Source organism: Phacochoerus africanus, chromosome 8, assembly GCF_016906955.1.
Source record: "Phacochoerus africanus isolate WHEZ1 chromosome 8, ROS_Pafr_v1, whole genome shotgun sequence".
In the NCBI taxonomy this organism is placed as follows: domain Eukaryota; kingdom Metazoa; phylum Chordata; class Mammalia; order Artiodactyla; family Suidae; genus Phacochoerus; species Phacochoerus africanus.
Genome location: NC_062551.1, coordinates 120,353,032 through 120,371,850, shown reverse-complemented (window position 1 = coordinate 120,371,850; position 18,819 = coordinate 120,353,032). Strand labels below are relative to the sequence as shown.

At 37.7% G+C, this 18,819-nt stretch overlaps 1 protein-coding gene across 3 annotated transcripts in view; it reads right to left on the bottom strand.

Annotated features, from left to right (window-relative positions):
- The window catches only part of KIAA1328 (KIAA1328 ortholog), a 375,101-nt gene that overhangs the window by 244,235 nt on the left and 112,047 nt on the right, over positions 1–18,819 (bottom strand). For all 3 annotated transcript variants that reach the window (XM_047794154.1, XM_047794152.1, XM_047794153.1), the window contains one exon: positions 3,474–3,601. In XM_047794154.1, the coding sequence (XP_047650110.1) occupies positions 3,474–3,601 (128 nt within the window). The remainder of the gene's footprint in view (positions 1–3,473; positions 3,602–18,819) is intronic.

The following is an 18,819-nucleotide window of genomic DNA, read 5'->3' as shown; positions in this document are numbered from 1 at the left end:
AAAAAAAAAAAAAAGAAAGAAAAAAAAAACTTAGGAAAAAAAAGTAAGGTAGTCTTGCAAAGCAATATTTTTGAACAACAGTGGGAAAAGCTACTCAACATTCTGCCAAGACTTTCTTTTACTATAAGGAGTACTGTAGAAATATTATACCACTCCTGAAATGATACAGCCTATCCAATAAGATTAAAATAGAAGTGATAAGCATGATAATTTAAAGTGATTTTAAGTTCAGATTCACACACACACAGACACACACACACAAATAACACTCAATAATGGCAAGAAGAGCTATATTCTAAAATGTACACTGGTCAAAACCATGGTTACTAGATCCTCCTATGCCCAAAACCAGGATTATACTGTGGGTAAGCATTGTTTCTTAATAGGATGGAGTAATAGACACATCTCAATGAGGTATCTCAATCTAAATAGGACAAATGAAAAATCTTTCTAGAATTCACAATGAAGAACTTGTAGTGGTGAATAAATTACAAAATGAATGAAGAATGCATTCATCTTTGAGGCAAAGCAAGAAAGAAGATGGGGAGAAACAAGGAAAAATTCAGCTTGTAAATGGAGCAATTTCTTTTCAAACAAAAGTAAAAAAATCATAAACTAGGACATTCTTCTGAAGAACTGTGGGTTTAATAAAACTATATACAAAATCTATAATAAGCAATTTGAGCCACATGGCAACCAATACAAAGAAGAAACAGAACAAGTCTCTTAAAGTCAAATGAGTGCCTAATGAAAAATGAACTGCTGAATTTCCGTCACAAAGTCTGAAGACGAGTTTTAAAAAAAACATATTTTGAGAACAAATAAAATTTTACGTTTACTTGACATTATGGCTACTCATAGGAAAATCAAATGAAGAGTTTCCTACCATCTCTAGTGTATTTATGCTCCAGTGTCCAAAAAATTGGATGTCTTATTAAGATCCTAAAGAGGGCTGGTCATAGAAATAAGGGCATGTAAAGCAAATTTTCAATATTTTTTAGCTATCTCAAGTTTTCTTATCCTTCTCTTTTTGAGAAAATATGGAGTAATACTGTTTGGGTTCATATCTTGATTTCCCAACTTGCTACACACATGACCTGGGCAAGCCTCTTGTTCTGCCTGGGATTCCTCCTCTATAAAAATGGGAAAAATAACTTCATTGGGTTACTGTGAGGACTAAATGATTTAATATGTGTGAAGAGCTTAGAACAGTACCTGGAGTACAGAGTACGTACCACATTTGTTAAGTAAAAGTTAAGTATTTATTAAGACAAACCTAGGCCAGGTTTCGAGTGTATGAAAACCAATGTAACAGGATGCTTGTTTTTAAAAAAGGCTCGGTGAGGCAGATGGATGAATAAACAGAAATTACAAAAGAACAAGAATGGTGTTACAATAGAGATGAGTAGCCTATCTGTGAGCAAATAAAGAGGACATCTAATTTTACCACCTCCTTATTCAGGCTCAGTGTTCACAGAGGTGCCCTTTCTGTCAGGAAGTAGACTTGTGGACCAAATTCACCCAATCCCTAAGGGGGTGAATGAGAAGGTGCTTACCTTTGCTCAGCTAAGATAAGCCTATTAGGAAGAACGAATCAAGTAACACAAAAAGGTAACAATCTCTACTTGGTATTAATAAAGAAACTTATTTTCCCTCTAGGTTCAAACAGTAGAGCCTACAAGTGACTTCGGTTACATCTTCATTGTATATAAGACATAATCTAAAGCCTGACCACCAGCTACTTTCTGAAAACATGGTTTTAAAATTTCTCATGATTAAGTCAAAAATTCAAAAGTACCTCTTTTTGAGGGTATACTTTCTTCATACCCTTGACCAACAATTTCTTTTTTAATACTTGTGATTTTCTTAGTTTTGTTCCTCAAGGTTAAGGCTAAGGGAGGCAGTGTTAACTGTGATTGATTTCTAGGGAAACCTCCAAGAATCAATAGCTTAAACATAAAACGCTAATATTTGAGAAAGTTTTATTCTCTCCCAATTTAAGATGTAGGTGGAAAAAGGGTTTGTCCTCCTTATCTCGATGTTTTTGAACCTCCTAGTAATTATTTCTTGACTTTCAGTTTATAATCTTAACTACCGGCAACTGAAAAGCCCCTCTGCCTCCCCCCTAAAACTCTTGCCAAACGGGCTGCCCTTCCTTTTTGTGCCCTTTATCACAACTATGTCATGGAGAAGAAGGGAGTGGTAACATAAAGACAAAGTCAGAAATTGATCTTCGTGCTACGATTTTCTCTAGCCCATCCATGACAGCAACAGGCAAGGGGACATTAAAAAACGCCTGCCCTTTTCCAAAGTAGCAGGACAAATCCAGATGAATGGTTAAGATTAACTATCACTCCCTTTGCCTCATTTTATAGCCTTGGTTTTCAAAAAAAAAAAAAAAAGAAGAACAAAAGGAAATATTTTAAGTTAGAATACAAATAAACTATTCATACTTTGGTCATTTCTTCTAAATGTTATGATTTCCAAAAAAGGGTGATATGTTAAAAATCTAAGCTATATCACATTCCAGCAAAATTATTATTCCTTTTTTCCTGCTCTTTCTTTTTACTTTTCCATATATTCAAACTTGAGGTTCAAAACTGGAGCTTCCTGGCCAAAAGGCTTAATTCATCTGAGATAGTTGTCGGTAGGTTGAATAGCATCGTGTTCTTTAGAAGGGTTACAGAAAACTATTCAGGACTCTTTCCTCTTCAAAGGGAGAGGGTAACACTTCCTTAGTACATTTTCTACGTTTTACTACTAATATGAATCAACCTGACTCTACTACATAACTACATAGTTTTTTTCTACAATATTTTAAAACAGACGCTATCCTCATTCATTTGAAGATTTAATTTCATTTGTATGAAAAAGACTTCCAGTGTTAACTTGCTAGAGGGCAAGAAGTAGTCTTCAGAGCTTGTTTCACATCACAACTGTGAGGGTTCTGAACATTCATTTAATTTTAACTACAGACTATTTGATGATGTGTATATAAATATTAATATGCAAACACTTTCATATAGACTTATGTGATTCATACATATATACAAATACAAAATCATGCAAAATATTCCAACTTTCTCCAATTAAAGCTTTTACAAGTCACCGAGTCACCTTTATTATTTTAAAACTCTAAACATGAGTTAGAAGAGGCTTATGAGTAACACACAGCCCACCTGACCTTCATTAAGTAACAGAGCAGTGGGTTTTCTTTACCATTCCTGATGTGCTTTCATACAACCAGGAGCTTCCCCACTAACCCAAAGCCTGTTTCAAGTAATCATTCCTGACCTCTGGGCCCCAGGAAGAGGAGTGAAAAAGGAAAGAGGGAAGTAAATGACACCAACTAAAATCACACTCTGTATTTGCATCTTATATACTGTGAGACTATTAAAGTAAAAGGCAGATGGCTCTTCTGACATCTCATTGATCCATTAAAGACAAGAAAAGGTAAGAAACAAGATGCTTACCTGTTGTTCCTGCATTTTAGCAGCACCAAGTTCTGAGAGAGACATGGTGAGCTTCTCTTGCTGTTCTGATAGGTATTTCTGATAGAGACTTAGAAGTTCTTGACATTCTTTATACTGTAGCTGAAGAGGTGAGATTGTAAATTAAGGGAAAAAAGCTAATAAATGGATTTAAACTGCATTCATCACTGTTGCTTTTAAGATTCCAACACACACACACACACACACACACACACACACACACACAAATTCTCTATTTTTGCAACAATACTTAGTGAAAGTGCAGGTAAATGTAGTCTTCAGATGAATACAGTACATATATCCCCTCAAAGCATGAAACAATAATTCATAGAGAGTAGCAATGTTCATCCTATTTAAAGAGAATTTGGGAGTTCCCGTTGTGGCACAGAGGAAACGAATCCAACTAGGAACCATGAGGTTGCAGGTTCAATTCCTGGCCTTGTTGAGTGGATTAAGGATCCGACATTGCCGTGAGCTGCTGTGTAGGTCGAAGATGAGGCTTGGATCTGGCATTGCTGTGTCTGTGGCATAGGCCGGCAGCTATAGCTCTGATTCAACCCCTAGCCTGGGAACCTCCATATGCCATGGGTGTGGCCCCAAAAATACAAAAAGACCAAAAAGAAAAAAAAAGAGAGAATTTGTTTCTCAAAGGTTTAACTATGAATAAATTAAAATACAAACACATGCAAAAAAATGAAGTTGGACCTCTACCTTACACCATATATAAAACTAACTGAAAATGGATCATTGACCTAAATGTAACAGTCAAAACTATAAAATTCCTAAAAACAAATCTGGTGATGTTGGATTAAGCAATGGTCACCTAAAAGCACATCAACTGGAGAAAATATTTGCAAATCATATATGTGATAAAGGTCTGGTACCAATCCATGTATATAAAGAGCTTACAAGACTCAACAATTAAAAAAAAAAACCATTAACCTAATTAAAAAATGGGCAAAGAACTTGAATAGACATTTCCCAAAAGAAAATATACAAATGGGCACGCAGAACAAGAAAAAGATACTTCACATTACTAGCCATTAGGGAAATACAAATCAAAACCACAATGAGATACAACCTTGCATTTACTAGGATGGCTAAAATCAAAAAGACTAACAAGTTTTGACAAGGATATGGAGAAATCAGAACCTCCCTACATAGCTGATAAGTATTTAAAATGCTGCTGCTTTGGAAAATAATTTAGCAGTGCCTCAAAAAGTTAGACAGAGTTACCATATGACCCAGTCATTCCACTCCAATTCTCCAAGAGAACTGAAAATACATGTTCACATAAAAAACTTGGACATGCCTATTCAGAGCAGTATTATTCACAATAGAGAAAAATGAAAACAACCCAAATGTCAACCAAGTGATAAATGGATAAACAAATGAATATTATTCATCCATACAAAGAAACTAAGTATTGCTACATGGTATGATATGAATGAACCTATATGAATGAATATATTACATGCTAAAGAAGCCAGATACCAAAGGCTACATATTCTATGTATATTGTTGGTATTGCTGTTTTAAATACCTCTTCCAGTGAGCCAGGGGAAAAAAAAGAACACTTAATTCTAAGTACACCATCCCACAAGTAAGAGTTACATTCATTCATGTTCATGTTCACATCTGTTCTCTTTTCCAATTTTCTGAAGTACCCAATATACGAGAAAAACTAAAGGAACAAAAAAATGTCCAGAGGAGGGAAAACCAAACAGACAGAAAGTACATTAGTGCTTGCAAAAGATGAGGGAGGGAAATAGGAAGCAATTGTCACTAGGTATGAGTTTTGTAGGGGAGGTAATAAGCATGTTCTGGAATTAGATGATTGTTTTGCACAGCTTTGGGAACATACCCAAAACCACTGAATTGGATACTTCAAAAGGGTGAGTTTTCTTGTATGTGAATTATATCTCAATAAAGCTGTTACCAAAAAATGCAGGGTAAAAATGATAATATTGTTCTGGTAAAAGTAATTACTGACTAATTTACATAGAACATCTAAGTATATTAAAGATAACAGGACCATAACTAGATTTTTGTCTTGTTTGTTTGGTTTTACATATCTGTTAAGTCAATAAAAGCAGCATTCAGGAAATTTCCTGCCCATATACATCCCGACATGGTCTACACCCTATGTGAAGAAGATAGCAACCTAACTTGGGGTACCCTCTCCCACTTTGTCTCATCAAACTGACAAAGTACCCAAGATGAAGATGCTAATAAGTTGGAAATGTCACCTAACTGTATAGATCAGGTATCTGGGAGACAGGTAGTTCTATCCATGAGAGAGTTCTCTGTTCGTTACTTTTCACTGTGGCAATTTCTTCCCAAGGTCCATTTTTCTCTCAGAGCTATTCTGAATCTCCCCTAACACCTAAATATGTATGCTGGTGGTATAAAAATTACTGTCCAATGAGATTATTCTATATAAATACTTTTACAACAGGTCACCATGATTAAGGATGGGAATAATATTTCTTAAATGTCAAAAATGGTGACTGGCTTCAGTGTTCTCCTTAACATTTTCATAACCTAATCATTGCTTCTGGGCAGATTCCTTTTCTAATAACTTTTTCCAATCCTGACTGCATAAATAACCAATTGCTTCATTATTCGCCTTATTAACCTTTAACAAAAAAGGAGACAGGGATGGCTTGTAGAAGAGGAGCTGGCTCATAATGAAAGGATAGGTTACTAAGCTTGAAGAATACATTATATAGAAGAGCTTGTTTAATACTCAGCATCTTAAAAACAATAAGAACAACACAATGAACGGTGGTCTAAATAAGCTAATGTTTTCAAAGTCAATCTATATCAAACCAGGTTTGTTTTACATTTCCGTGCTTTTTCTCAGCAAGCTCCAAAAGACAGGCATGATTTGTGGTGGTCCCCAGAGTCTCTCTGCCAGTTATGATGTATATAAAAAGAATTTTTCATTCTAGCTGTTACCATGGGCAGTAATGTTTATAGTAGGTGAACATATTAGCCTGGACAAAGAATATGAATTTTATTTTCAAATAAGCCAGCACAATTATACAACCTAAGAGTTAAATGTCAGCATTCGAAGACAAATTATAGGCAAATTCATGCTATGTTGAGGAATATAAAAAAAGATAATCCTGTCTTTACCAATTGTTTTTAATATCTGTATTGATTCACCAGAATTTGAAATCCTCCCCTTTTCCTGTAAAATCCTAAATATACGTAGGTGCAAAACAGTAATTTTCCTTCCTCCCTACACAATGAGACTTCAACCTTCCATCTGGAGAGAGAGATTTATGTTAGGAAAATGTGGATAAAACGCATTCCTAACAATTTGGGGGAGGGATTATAGAGAAAGAAGATGTATTTAACTCAGTCCTGGCCAAGTGACAGAAAAGAATGCAACAGTTGTAGGAAACTGAACCTAAGGGAAGGTGTACACTGCCCATGATGTGGAATCAGCACACTGCAGGTCAGCCCACCACTGTTTAAGAACTGAAACAGCAATCACCACAGCCTCATCAAAGAAAGAAGGCCTCATAAGATAACATAGAGAAATATAAATTAATATTAAGCAAGATCACATCAAAACCCAAAAATCAACTTCATTTGCTGAAATGGCTGCGGGATATGGTCATTTTGTAAAGCTTTAAAGCCCTAACTCCAAAATGCAGTATATAGAAAAATAAAACTAAAGATCGAAGAAGAATAAATATGGAGCTGGAAGAATAAAAACTTTGTGTAAGGCAAAAATCAGGGGTGGAAGGAGAAGGACCAGAGACGGGGTATACTACTAGTATGCTGCCCAAGTAGAAGCTTAAACCGTAAGCCTTAGAGACCACTCCCATCACCCCATCCTACTCTTGCCTCAAATATCAGGCACACTTGGATCTTCTACTAAGTAAACCCTGACCTACTACAGAAGGAAATGAAGAAAGGTCTCCCTCTGTGAGAGCAGAAAAGGGAGAATACTGACTTTTTAAAAAACATCTCCTTTTTTGGAACCAAGACTTCATAGAAAAATGGCTTATTCCCATTCTAGGGTAGGGAAAGGACAAAGTGAGATTGAAACTCCTGTTGTTTTATTATGAGAAAGTATTTAAAGACAAATAGATGAGGGCTTGTCAAAAAGAACAGGAGCAACACTCAAGGGGACGCTCAGCCACATTTGGGACAATCTGAGTACTGGAAAGAATGACAGTAATTAACAGCAAATTAAACAAATAAAAACCCACCAGTTCATAGTGATACTTCAAAAAAAGAGTGAAAGGGGGAAAAATTTAAAGTCCTTCTTTATAGAAGAATGCTAATTATTTAGAAGGAATGGTCAAATTTTAAAAATCACCATTTTATAATTCTCAATGTAATAACTAATTCAGGGAAGGATCATTACTTGATACTAAAACCGGTAGGAAACATGATAAATAAAATATTCATACAGTGTCAAGATTATCTACAGCAAAGAAGAAAATGTACCTTTAAATGTAAAACCTGGTAGTCATCTCCTAAACAAAGTATTTCAATTTAGGATTACTAATAGTAAAAGAAACAAACAAACCCAGAAATTAAGCAACATTCCCAAAGAAATATTCTTGCCAAGTATGTTTTACAGAATCTAATCAAATCTGTAAATCTAACTCCCATTTCAGAGAAATTAGAAGAAATAAAAGAACAAGTTAAATTATACCACAAAGAAAAAACAACTGGACAAATCCACCATGTGGGAGATCTTACAAAGCACTTGACCTGAACTCTTCAAAAAGTCAAGTTATGAGGGAAAAGAGTGGGGAGGCTTATCTAGATTAAGAGATCAAAGACATAACCAAATGCAACACATAATTCAGACTGGATCCTGGATCAGAAAGAAAAACAGCTATGAAAGTCATTCTCAGCACAATGAGAGAAATTAGAATATGGACTTAATAGCAGTCAAAATTATAGAATTACTGCTTTTTTAGGTATCATAATGAAGTTTATAAGAGAAATGTTCTTATTCATATGAGATGAACGTGATGTATTTAGGGGTGACATGTGACACTTACCACTTTAAAGTAGTGAAAAGGTAAGCAAAGTAAATTTTATACACATTAAGTAAATAAATTTATAAAAATTTATAACTATAATAAAACATAAATATGTATGAGTGTGTGTATAAAAAGAGGCAAAGCACAAAGAACTAAATGTCAACAACTGTGGAATCTAGTTAGCAAGTATATGGTGGTTTACCCACTACTCTGTTGACTTTTCTATATATTTGAAAATTGTCATAAAATGTTGCAAAAAAACTTTTCTGGTTTTTGGTTTTGTTTGTAGTCTTTGTGTTTTCTTTTTTCTACTGTTATCCAGTTTCTTATGGTCTTCCTACCCCTACCGTCAGTTACTATGGAAGAAGCAGAAACCAAAGCATCAAGTCAGACTCCTAAGAACTCTCTACAACTCCATGTATCCATGGTCACTAAGTCAGGTGACAAACTGTTAGTATGATCTGATGACACACTAACTGGAACCTGTCTTTTAAGCCAAGAATAAGCACCTCCACAGCAGCAAAATGCCATGTAAAAAAAGCCTGCCTGGGTTTCTTCCAGTTACTTAACAAAGGCAGAAATGTAGGAGCAGAAGTGCAGACTTAGGTGTCATCCAACATTCTTGGCTCAAATCTTAATTCTGGTAATTAGTAATGATACAACTATGGACAAGAAACTGCTCTGACACCCTCTTCTGGGAATAATCATACCTATCTCACCTCACAGGGCAACTATGAGTATAAATGAGATAATAAATGAAAAGAATTTAGCATAGAACAGAGCACAAGGCATATATCCAACAGATTTTTACATAAAGCGGACAAGAGATAACAAGTGCTGGTGAGGATGTGGAAAAAGAGAACCTGTAAACTGTTGATGGGAATGTAAATTGGTGCAGCCACTGTGGAAAACAATATGGAGTTCCCTCAAAAAATAAAAAAATATGTTCCAGTAATTTCACTTCTGGGTATAAATCCAAAGGAAATCAATTTCTTGTTCATCAACAGATGAATGTGTTCTTTTTTTGGCTGTACCCGCGGCACGTAGAAGTTCCCAGGCCAGGGATCAAATCCATGCCACAAAACCAACCCAAGCTGCTGCAGGATCCTTAACCTGCTGCACCACAAGAGAACTCCCAAAGATGAATGGATTTTATATATATATATATAAATATATATAAATATATATTATATATATATAAATCTCACATGTATTCAGTGTACGTATATTCAATGCAATAATACTCAATCTTACAAAGGAAGGAATCTCATTTGTAACAACATGGATGAAAACTTAAGAGCATTATGGTAAGTGAACTAAATTAAACAAGGAAAGACAAATACTGCATGATCTCATATACTGGGGGAAAAAAACCTGAATTCATAGAAACAGTAGACTGGGGTTGCCAATGGCTGGGGAGGGTGGGAGAAATGGGTGAGAGTGAAGAAAGTACACAAATGTCCAGTTTTAAGATGAATAAGCTCTGGGGAATATACTATATAGCATGCTAGCTATAGTTAACACTGTGTTGTATGCTTGAAAATTATTAAGAAAATATATCTTAAATGTCCTCAACACACACACACACAAATAACTATGTGAAGTAATGGATGTGTTAACTAATCTTACTGTGGTAACCATTTAAAAATATACACCTATTTCTAATCATCACATGTACACCTTAAATTTATATGATGTTATATGACAAATACACCTACATGAGGCTGAGATTAAAAAGACATCAAGGGGCTTAGAGAAAGAGATTTAAACAAGGATAACATGTTCTGGGAGAGACATTTTAACAAAGGATACAATGGAGATTTTTTTAACTGGAGGTAAGTGGTCCCTGTGACCCATTCAGGGAGAAGTCGGAAAAGGCTTTAGAGATGTGACTGGAGAAAAGAACTGGAAAAGGAGTTTACGGATGCACTGGATAGGACGGGTAGGGGGTAGGGATACCCACGGCTGAAAAGTCATCAGGAACAAAGAAATGGAGAAATGAAACTGATTTGCACATTAAGGAAATTGCAAATAGGGCAGCACAGACCTTAACTGGTATGAGTAGGGAGAATGAGTGAAGGGGCTGCAGAGACAAACAGGGTCCAGATCCCAAATGTTACACTAAGTTGTCTGGATTTTATTTCTATATAACCCACCGATGTCTTACAGCCAATCTGCATTGTATAAAGATACCTTTGGTAGGAATGTGAAGGATGGATTGGAGAGCTTAAGGCTAGAATGAAAGCAACCAGACAGATGATTGCTACAAGTGTCTAAAGTAAGAGATGAGAGTATAGGGGTGACTGGGTTGAAGAGGGAAATTTAAGGTAATGTCAACTTATGAATTAAGTGGCTAGATACATGACCAGTTGTATGATGCATATTACATTTACCAACACAGGGAATGCAGAACAAAGCTAAGTTTGGGGGAAGGGGTGTGCCTATAGACACAATAAGTTGGAGATGCTTAGGGAGCATTTAGTTGAGATGGCCAATTGGGACACTCAGAGAAAAAGTCTTAGCAGAAATAGAGATCTGGGAGTTAATCACTTTATATGTGATGAGTGAAGACATAAGAATATGTAACATTGCTCAAGGAAGTATTCAGTTTTGTTCATTTATTCCTTCTTTTATTCATTCAATAAACAAACTCCCTAAGGGCAGGGATATCTGCTTTGTTTACTGCTGAATTCCTTAGCCTACATAATAGGTGCTCAATAAATATTTGCTGAATAACATTTACTGAGTACATTAACACCTGAGACTGCCAGATACTACACGTACAATAAGTGAAAAAGATCCACACTGTCTCCTGCAAGAAGTTTATCATCCAGCAAGGAGAGCAGGTAATCAAATACATACTTGGAGGAAGGCAAGATGGCGGAAGAGGAGGGGGACATGCTCGCCCCCTCCCAGAAACACAACAAAAAAACCACATCTACAGGTTAAATGACTTGCACAGAACAGCAACTGAACACTGGCAGAAGAACTAACACCTCCAATAATGGCAAGAATCTTGTGACATAACTGGGTAAAACAAGAGAAAAGAGGAGAGCGAGAGAAGGGGAATCGGGACTGGACTGGCGCTCCTGAAAGGGAACTGTGGAGGAGAAAGGGATCCCATACCTTGGAAAGTCACCTAACCGACGGAAAGATCAACTGAGTCAGAGAGGTCTCCAGACACCAAGAGGAGCACAGCAGTAGGTCTGAGATCTGAAAAGCAGAGTGAGAGCTACACAGATCATCTGAACTACCAGCACAGTCACCAAAAACCAAGATGCTCAGAGGGGGGAGGGCTGGGCACTGAAACCTCGGCTCCAGAGGTTAGTCCCCGGGAGTGGGCTGGGGTTGGCAGTGTGGAGACAGCCTGGGGGACTAGGAAGTGGTCTGTCAGGTTGGCGGTGCGGAGACAGCTTGAGAGATTAGGAAGCGGTATGTCGTGGTTGGAGGGAGCAATACACTAAGGGCAGGGGAGTGGAAAGCCACAACAGAGGGAACCTGGGAGAAGAGCTGGACCTGCAGGAGAAACAAGGCGCCAGTGTTGGGGAGAGGAGAGGAGGAGGGGCAGGCCACCATAGAGTACTCCTTGCACCCCAGTGAGTGCGCTTGCCTGCCAGCTAGCAGAAAGCAGTGCTTCCCAGTGCATCCCCCCTCCCCTACCCTGTGCGCCTGACCTGAGGCTGACTGCCATCCCAGAGGGCTGGCCTCACCACTTGCGGGGAAGCCAGCCACCTCAGGGGCTTTCCCCGCCCTGGCCTGCCCACCCTCTGGAGAGGCTACACTCCTAATGAGCAGTGCCCAGCATCACCAGCCCCCGGGAAGAGCTCCACAGTCCAGAAATGCCAGACTAAGCTCTGCCTGGCCATTGGAAGTCTGCCTCCATTGAGGGGCGGTCCTGCCAGTTCCAGCTGCCCTGGGTAAGTGCCCTCTTTGTCTCCCAGTGGCACTGGCTAGCTGCTCCTGCCCTTGGGAGGTGCTGCACTCCCACAGAGCAGCTGCCCAGCACCACCTGCCCCCTGGAAGAGCTCCATGGCCCAGAAGCACTGGGGCAAGACTTGCCCGGTCATGGGAAGTCTGCCTCCATCACAGGGTGGTCTTGCCGGTTCTGGTTGCCCTGGTGAAGCACTCTTTTGTCTCCCAGCGCCCGGCTAGCTGCTCCTGCCCTCAGGAGGCACTGCACTGCTGTAGAGCAGCTGCCCAGAACCACCTGCCCCCTGGAAGAGCTCTGCAGCCCAGAAATGCCAGAGCAAGCTCTGCCCATCCATGGGAAGTATGCCTCCATTGCAGTGTGGATCTTCCAGTCCCACCTCCCCTCTGGAAGTCCTCCTTTGCTTCAGAGTGACCCTGCTAGCCCTGTGCACCCTCGGGAAACACCCTGCTGCCTCAGAGAAGACTAGTCAACACCACCAGTCCTCAGGAAATACTCCACAGCAGTGCCAGGGCAAACCCTGCCTGGCCACAGGGAATACACCTACACCACAAAAAAGAAAATAATAAGCAAGAAGAAGAAGCTCAGAAACCATCAGGAGAACTCATCTAAAGCAATCGACAAGGAAACAGACCTCTGCAGTCTGACAGACTTGGAGTTCAAAAGGGAGATAGTGAAAATCCTGAAGGAATTAAGAGAAGATATGAACAGTAACTCAGACTCCCTCAGAAAGGAACTAGAAACTATAAGAAGGAGCCAAGAAAAACTATAAAATTCATTTGCAGAGATACAAACTGAGCTAAGGGCAGTAAAAACCAAATGAATAATGCAGAGGAATGAATTCGTGATGTGGAACATAGAATAATGGAACTCACCCAAACAGGACAGCAAACAGAAAACCAAATGAAAAAACGTGAAAGCAATATAAGAGACCTATGGGATAATATAAAGTGGACCAATATATGCGTAACAGGAATTCCAGAAGGAGAAGGAAAAGATAAGGGGATTGAAAATATATTTGAAGAAATTATCGCTGGAAACTTTCCAAATTGAAAGGATACTGATTTCAAGACACAGGAAGCACAGAGGGCCCCAAACAAGTTGAACCCAAATAGACCCACACCAAGACACATTATAATAAAAATGGCAAAAGTTAATGATAAAGAGAGGATCCTAAAGACAGCAAGAGAAAAGCAAAGTGTCACTTATAAGGCAACCCCCATAAGGCTATCAGCTGATTTCTCTACAGAAACACTACAGGCCAGGAGGGAATGGCAAGAGATGTTTAAAGCACTGAAAGGAAAAAAATACGCAACCTAGGATACTCTATCCAGCAAGGATATCATTTAAAATAGAAGGGGATATAAAAATTTTTTCCAACAAACAAAAGCTAAAAGAATACAGCCATACAAAACCCATTCTAAAAGATATATTGAAAGGGCTTCTCTAAATCAAAAAAAAAAAAAGAGAGAGAGAGAGAGGAAGAAGTAGGATGGAAGAAAGCACAATCAGAGAGAGCAGTCACTCAAATAAGCCAGCATACAGATATAATCATGAACATGTTTAAAACAAAATAAAATTTAAAAAAAAGTGACATAAAAATCATACAATGTAGGCAAGGGAAGTAAGGAAACAAAGAGATTCTTTTTTAATTTTCTTTTTTTAAATTTTAGTATGGTAATGAAGTGTTTGAACCTACAAGACTATTAGGCTAAAGCACACAGTTACAGGAAGGGGTTAGCATACTTCAAAAACAGGTCAAAGACAAATCAAAACCAAACATTACATTCACAAAAAATGAAGAGAAAAACACTTAAGCAGAAAATAATTGGAGACCATCCAACCAAAAAAGAAAGAACGGAGAATCATAGAATCAACTGGAAAACAAGGAGTAAAATGGCAATAAACAATCATCTATTAATTAAAGCCTTAAATGTCAATGGACTGAATGCTTCAATCATAAGACACAACACGGCAAATTGGATAAAAAAGCAAAAACATTCAATCTGCTGCCTACAAGAAACTCACCTTAGGACAAAGGACATATAGATTGAAAGTGAGGGGGTGGGAAAAAATATTTCATGCCAATGGAAATGATAGGAAAGCAGGAGTTATAATACTCATATCACACGAAATAGACTTTACAACAAAGGCCACAAAGAAAGAAAAAGGACACTATTTAAAAATTAAAGGATCCATTCGAGAAGAGGATATTACTATCGTCAACATATATGCCTGAAATATAGGAGCACCCAGATATATACAACAAATATTAACAGATATAAAGCGAGAAATTGATGGGGACACAATCATAGTAGGAGACTTCGACACCCCCCTCACATCAATGGACAGATCCTCTAGACAGAAAACCAATAAAGCAACAGAGAGCCTAAAGGAAACAATAGAAAAGTTAGACTTAATTGACATCTTTAGGACACCGCATCCAAAAAAATCAGAATACACATTATTCTCAAGTGCACATCAAACAGTCTCAAGAATTGATCACATATTGGGGCACAAAGCTCACCTCAACAAATTTAGGAGCATAGAAATTATTTCAAGTATCTTCTCTGACCACAATGGTGAAACTAGAAATCAAACACAGGAAAAGAAATGAGAAAAAACCTACGACATGGAGACTAAACAACATGCTACTAAAAAACCAATGGGTCAATAAGGAAATCAAGAAGGAAATTAAAAAATATCTTGAGACAAATGATAATCAAGGCAAAATCTCTCAAAATCTATGGGATGCTGCAAAAGAAGTGCTCAGAGGGAAATTCATAGCAATACAGGCCTTCCTCAAAAAAGAAGAAAAATCGCAAATTGACAACTTAACACAACACCTAAATGAATTAGAAAAAGAAGAAAAAGCAAAACCTAAAGTCAGCAGAAGGAAGGAAATTATATAAAGATCAAAGAGGAAATCAATAAAATAGAGATTCAAAATAATACAAACAATCAATAAAACCAAGAGCTGGTTCTTTGAAAAGGTAAACAAAATTGACAAACCCCTGGATAGACTCACTAGGAAGGGGAGAGAAAGAACCCAAATAAACAAAAGATATTCTGTGATGCCACCATCACCCTAATTCCAAAACCAGACAAAGATACCACAACAAAAGAAAACTATAGGCCAATATCTTTCATGAATATAGACATAATAATTCTCAACAAAATTTTAGCCAACTGAATCCAACAACATATCAAAAAGATCATACACCATGACCAGGTGGGGTTCATCCCAGGTTCACAAGGATGGTTCAACATATGCAAATCAATCAACATCATACACCACATTAACAAAAGAAAGGTCAAAAATCATATGATCATCTCAATAGATGCAGAAAAACCATTTGACAAAGTCCAACATTCCTTTATGATAAAAACTCTCACCAAATGGGTACAGAGGGAACATTTCTGAACGTAATCAAAGCCGTTTATGACAAGCCCATAGCACATATAATACTCAATGGAGAAAAGCTGAAAGCCTTCTCACTCAAATCTGGAACAAGACAGGGATGGCCACTCTCACCACTGTTATTCAACATAGTACTGGAAGTCCTAGCCACAGCAATCAGACAAACAAAAGAAATAAAAGGCATCCATATAGGAAGAGAAGAGATCAAACTGTCACTGGATGCAGACGACATGATACTATACATCGAAAACCCTAAGGACTCAACCCAAAAACTACTTGAACTGATCAACAAATTCAGCAAAGTAGGAGGAGATAAGATTAACATTAAGAAATCAGTTGCATTTCTGTATACTAACAATGAAATATTAGAAAAGGAATACAAAAATAGAATACCTTTTAAAATTGCACCCCAGAAAATCAAATACCTGGGAATACACCTGAACAAGAGGCAAAGGACCTACATGCTGAGAACTATAAAACATTAATCAAGGAAATTTAAGAGGATTCAAAGAAATGGAAATGCTCCTGGGTTGGAAAAATTAATCTTGTAAAAATGGCCATATTACCCAAAGCAATCTACAGATTCAATGCAAACCCTATAAAATTACCCATGACATCTTTCACAAAACAGGAACAAAAGATCCAAAAATTTATATGGAACCACAAAAGACCCAGAATTACCAAAGCAATCCTGAGAAACAAAAACCAAGCAGGAGGCATAATTCTTCAGACTTCAAGCAATATTACAAAGCCACAGTTATCAAAACAGTGTGGTACTGGTACGAAAACAGATAGACAGACCAATGGAACATAATAGAGAATGCAGAAATAAACCCTGACACCTATGGTTGATTAATTTTTGACAAAGGAGGCAAGAGCATAATATGGGAAAAACAAAGTCTATTTAGCAAGAACTGATGGGAAACCTGGACAGCTGCATGTAAATCAATGAAACTAGAACACAGCCTCACACCATGAATGAAAATAAACTCAAAATGGCTGAAAGACTTAAATATAACACAAGACACCATCAAACTCCTGGAAGAGAACATAGACAAAACATTCTCTGACATCGACCTCATGAATATTTTCTCAAGTCATTCTCCCAAAGCAACAGAAATGAGAGCAAAAATAAACCCATGGGACCTCATCAAACTGACAAGCTTTTGCACAGCAAAGGAAACCAAAAAGACAACTTACAGAATGCAAGAAAATAGTTTCAAATGATGCAAATAACAAGGGCTTAATCTCTTAAATATACAAACAACTTAACTCAACAGCAAAAAAGCCAACACCCCAATGGAAAAATGGTCAAAAGACCTCAATAGACATTTTTCCAAGGAAGATATACAGACCGCCAACAAACACATGAAAAAATGCTCAACATCCCTGATTATTAGAGAAATGCAAATCAAAACTACCATGAGATACTACCTCACACCAGTCAGAATGGTCGTCATTAGTAAGTCCACAAAGAACAAATGCTGGTGGGGGTGTGGAGAAAAGGGAACCCTCCTGCACTGTTGGTGGGAATGTAAGCTGGTACAGCCACTAAGAAGAACAGTATGGAGGTACCTTAGAAATCCATACATAGAACTTCTCTATGACCCAGCAATCCCATTCTTGGGCATATATTCAGACAAAACTTTCCTTAAAAATGACACATGCACCTGCATGTTCATTGCAGGTCTATTCACAATAGCCGAGAGCTGTCAAATGTCCACTGACAGAGGACTGGATTAGGAAGATGTGGTATACATACACAATGGAATACTACTCAGCCATAAAAAAGAATGACATAATGCCATTTGCAGCAACATTGATGGAACTAGAGACTCTCATACTGAGTGACATAAGTCAGAAAGAGAAAGATAAATACCATATGATATCATTTATAACTGGAATCTAATATACAGCACAAATGAACGTTTCCGCAGAAAAGAAAATCATACACTTGGAGAATAGATTTGTGGCTGCTTGGGGGGAGAGGGAGGGAGTGGGAGTGGGAGGGATCAGGAGCTTGGGGTTAATGGATTCAAACTATTGCTCTTGGAATGGATTTACAATGTGATCCTGCTGTGTAACATTGAGAACTATGTCTAGATACTTACATTGCAACAGAACAATGGGAAGAAAAAGTATGTATACCTGTATGTGTAATTTGGTGCCCATGCTGTACAGTGAGAAAATAAATAAATAAATAAATAAATAAAATTTAAAAAATACATACTTAACAAATGATGAATGCAATGGTGAGGATATAAATGTAAGCACTTCCTAAGGGCACCCACATGACTGAGGAACCAGGAGCCTCTTGGAGAAAGAAATGTTCAAATGGAGAGGAGAGAGGGGAGGGGATGGGAGAACCAGTATAACAACATGTAAAGTGTAGGCAAAGAGGAGTAATCAATGAAAAAATATGGTCAATTGTGCCCAATGCTGCAGAGGCTACACCAGCTAAATACCACGTGGAAGAGGCTATGGTGCTTCCTGCCAGAACACAAGTTTGATGTTACTTAGGTATTCACCATTGCCCTCACTGAAATGAAAGTTACCCTATTTTCACATCAGAGAGAAGCTGAGGGACAGAAAACAATGTTTTACTCAGGGTCACTTCGAGGTAAAAACAGCTGACTATGTGGCTCCCACTTTAATGCAATCCATTAGTCACAAGACTCTCAGGGGAACACAGAACAAAGATGTTCACTATGGCAGGTACTCCCTTTACCCTGAACACCTATATACTATTAAATATGCAAGGCAACATACATGGTGCTTAAAATGCTCTGCCTGCTCACAATCCTATGAAATTCCTAGTAATTTTTTCAAATTTAGCTTTTATTTTACCTCTTCTTCCTAACTTGACTTCTAGGCAGAATCAAACACCTTTATTACAGTAAATAACATCTAGCTAAAGTTATTTGATTATATTACTGTCATTTGAAGTGATCTGTGTGTTCC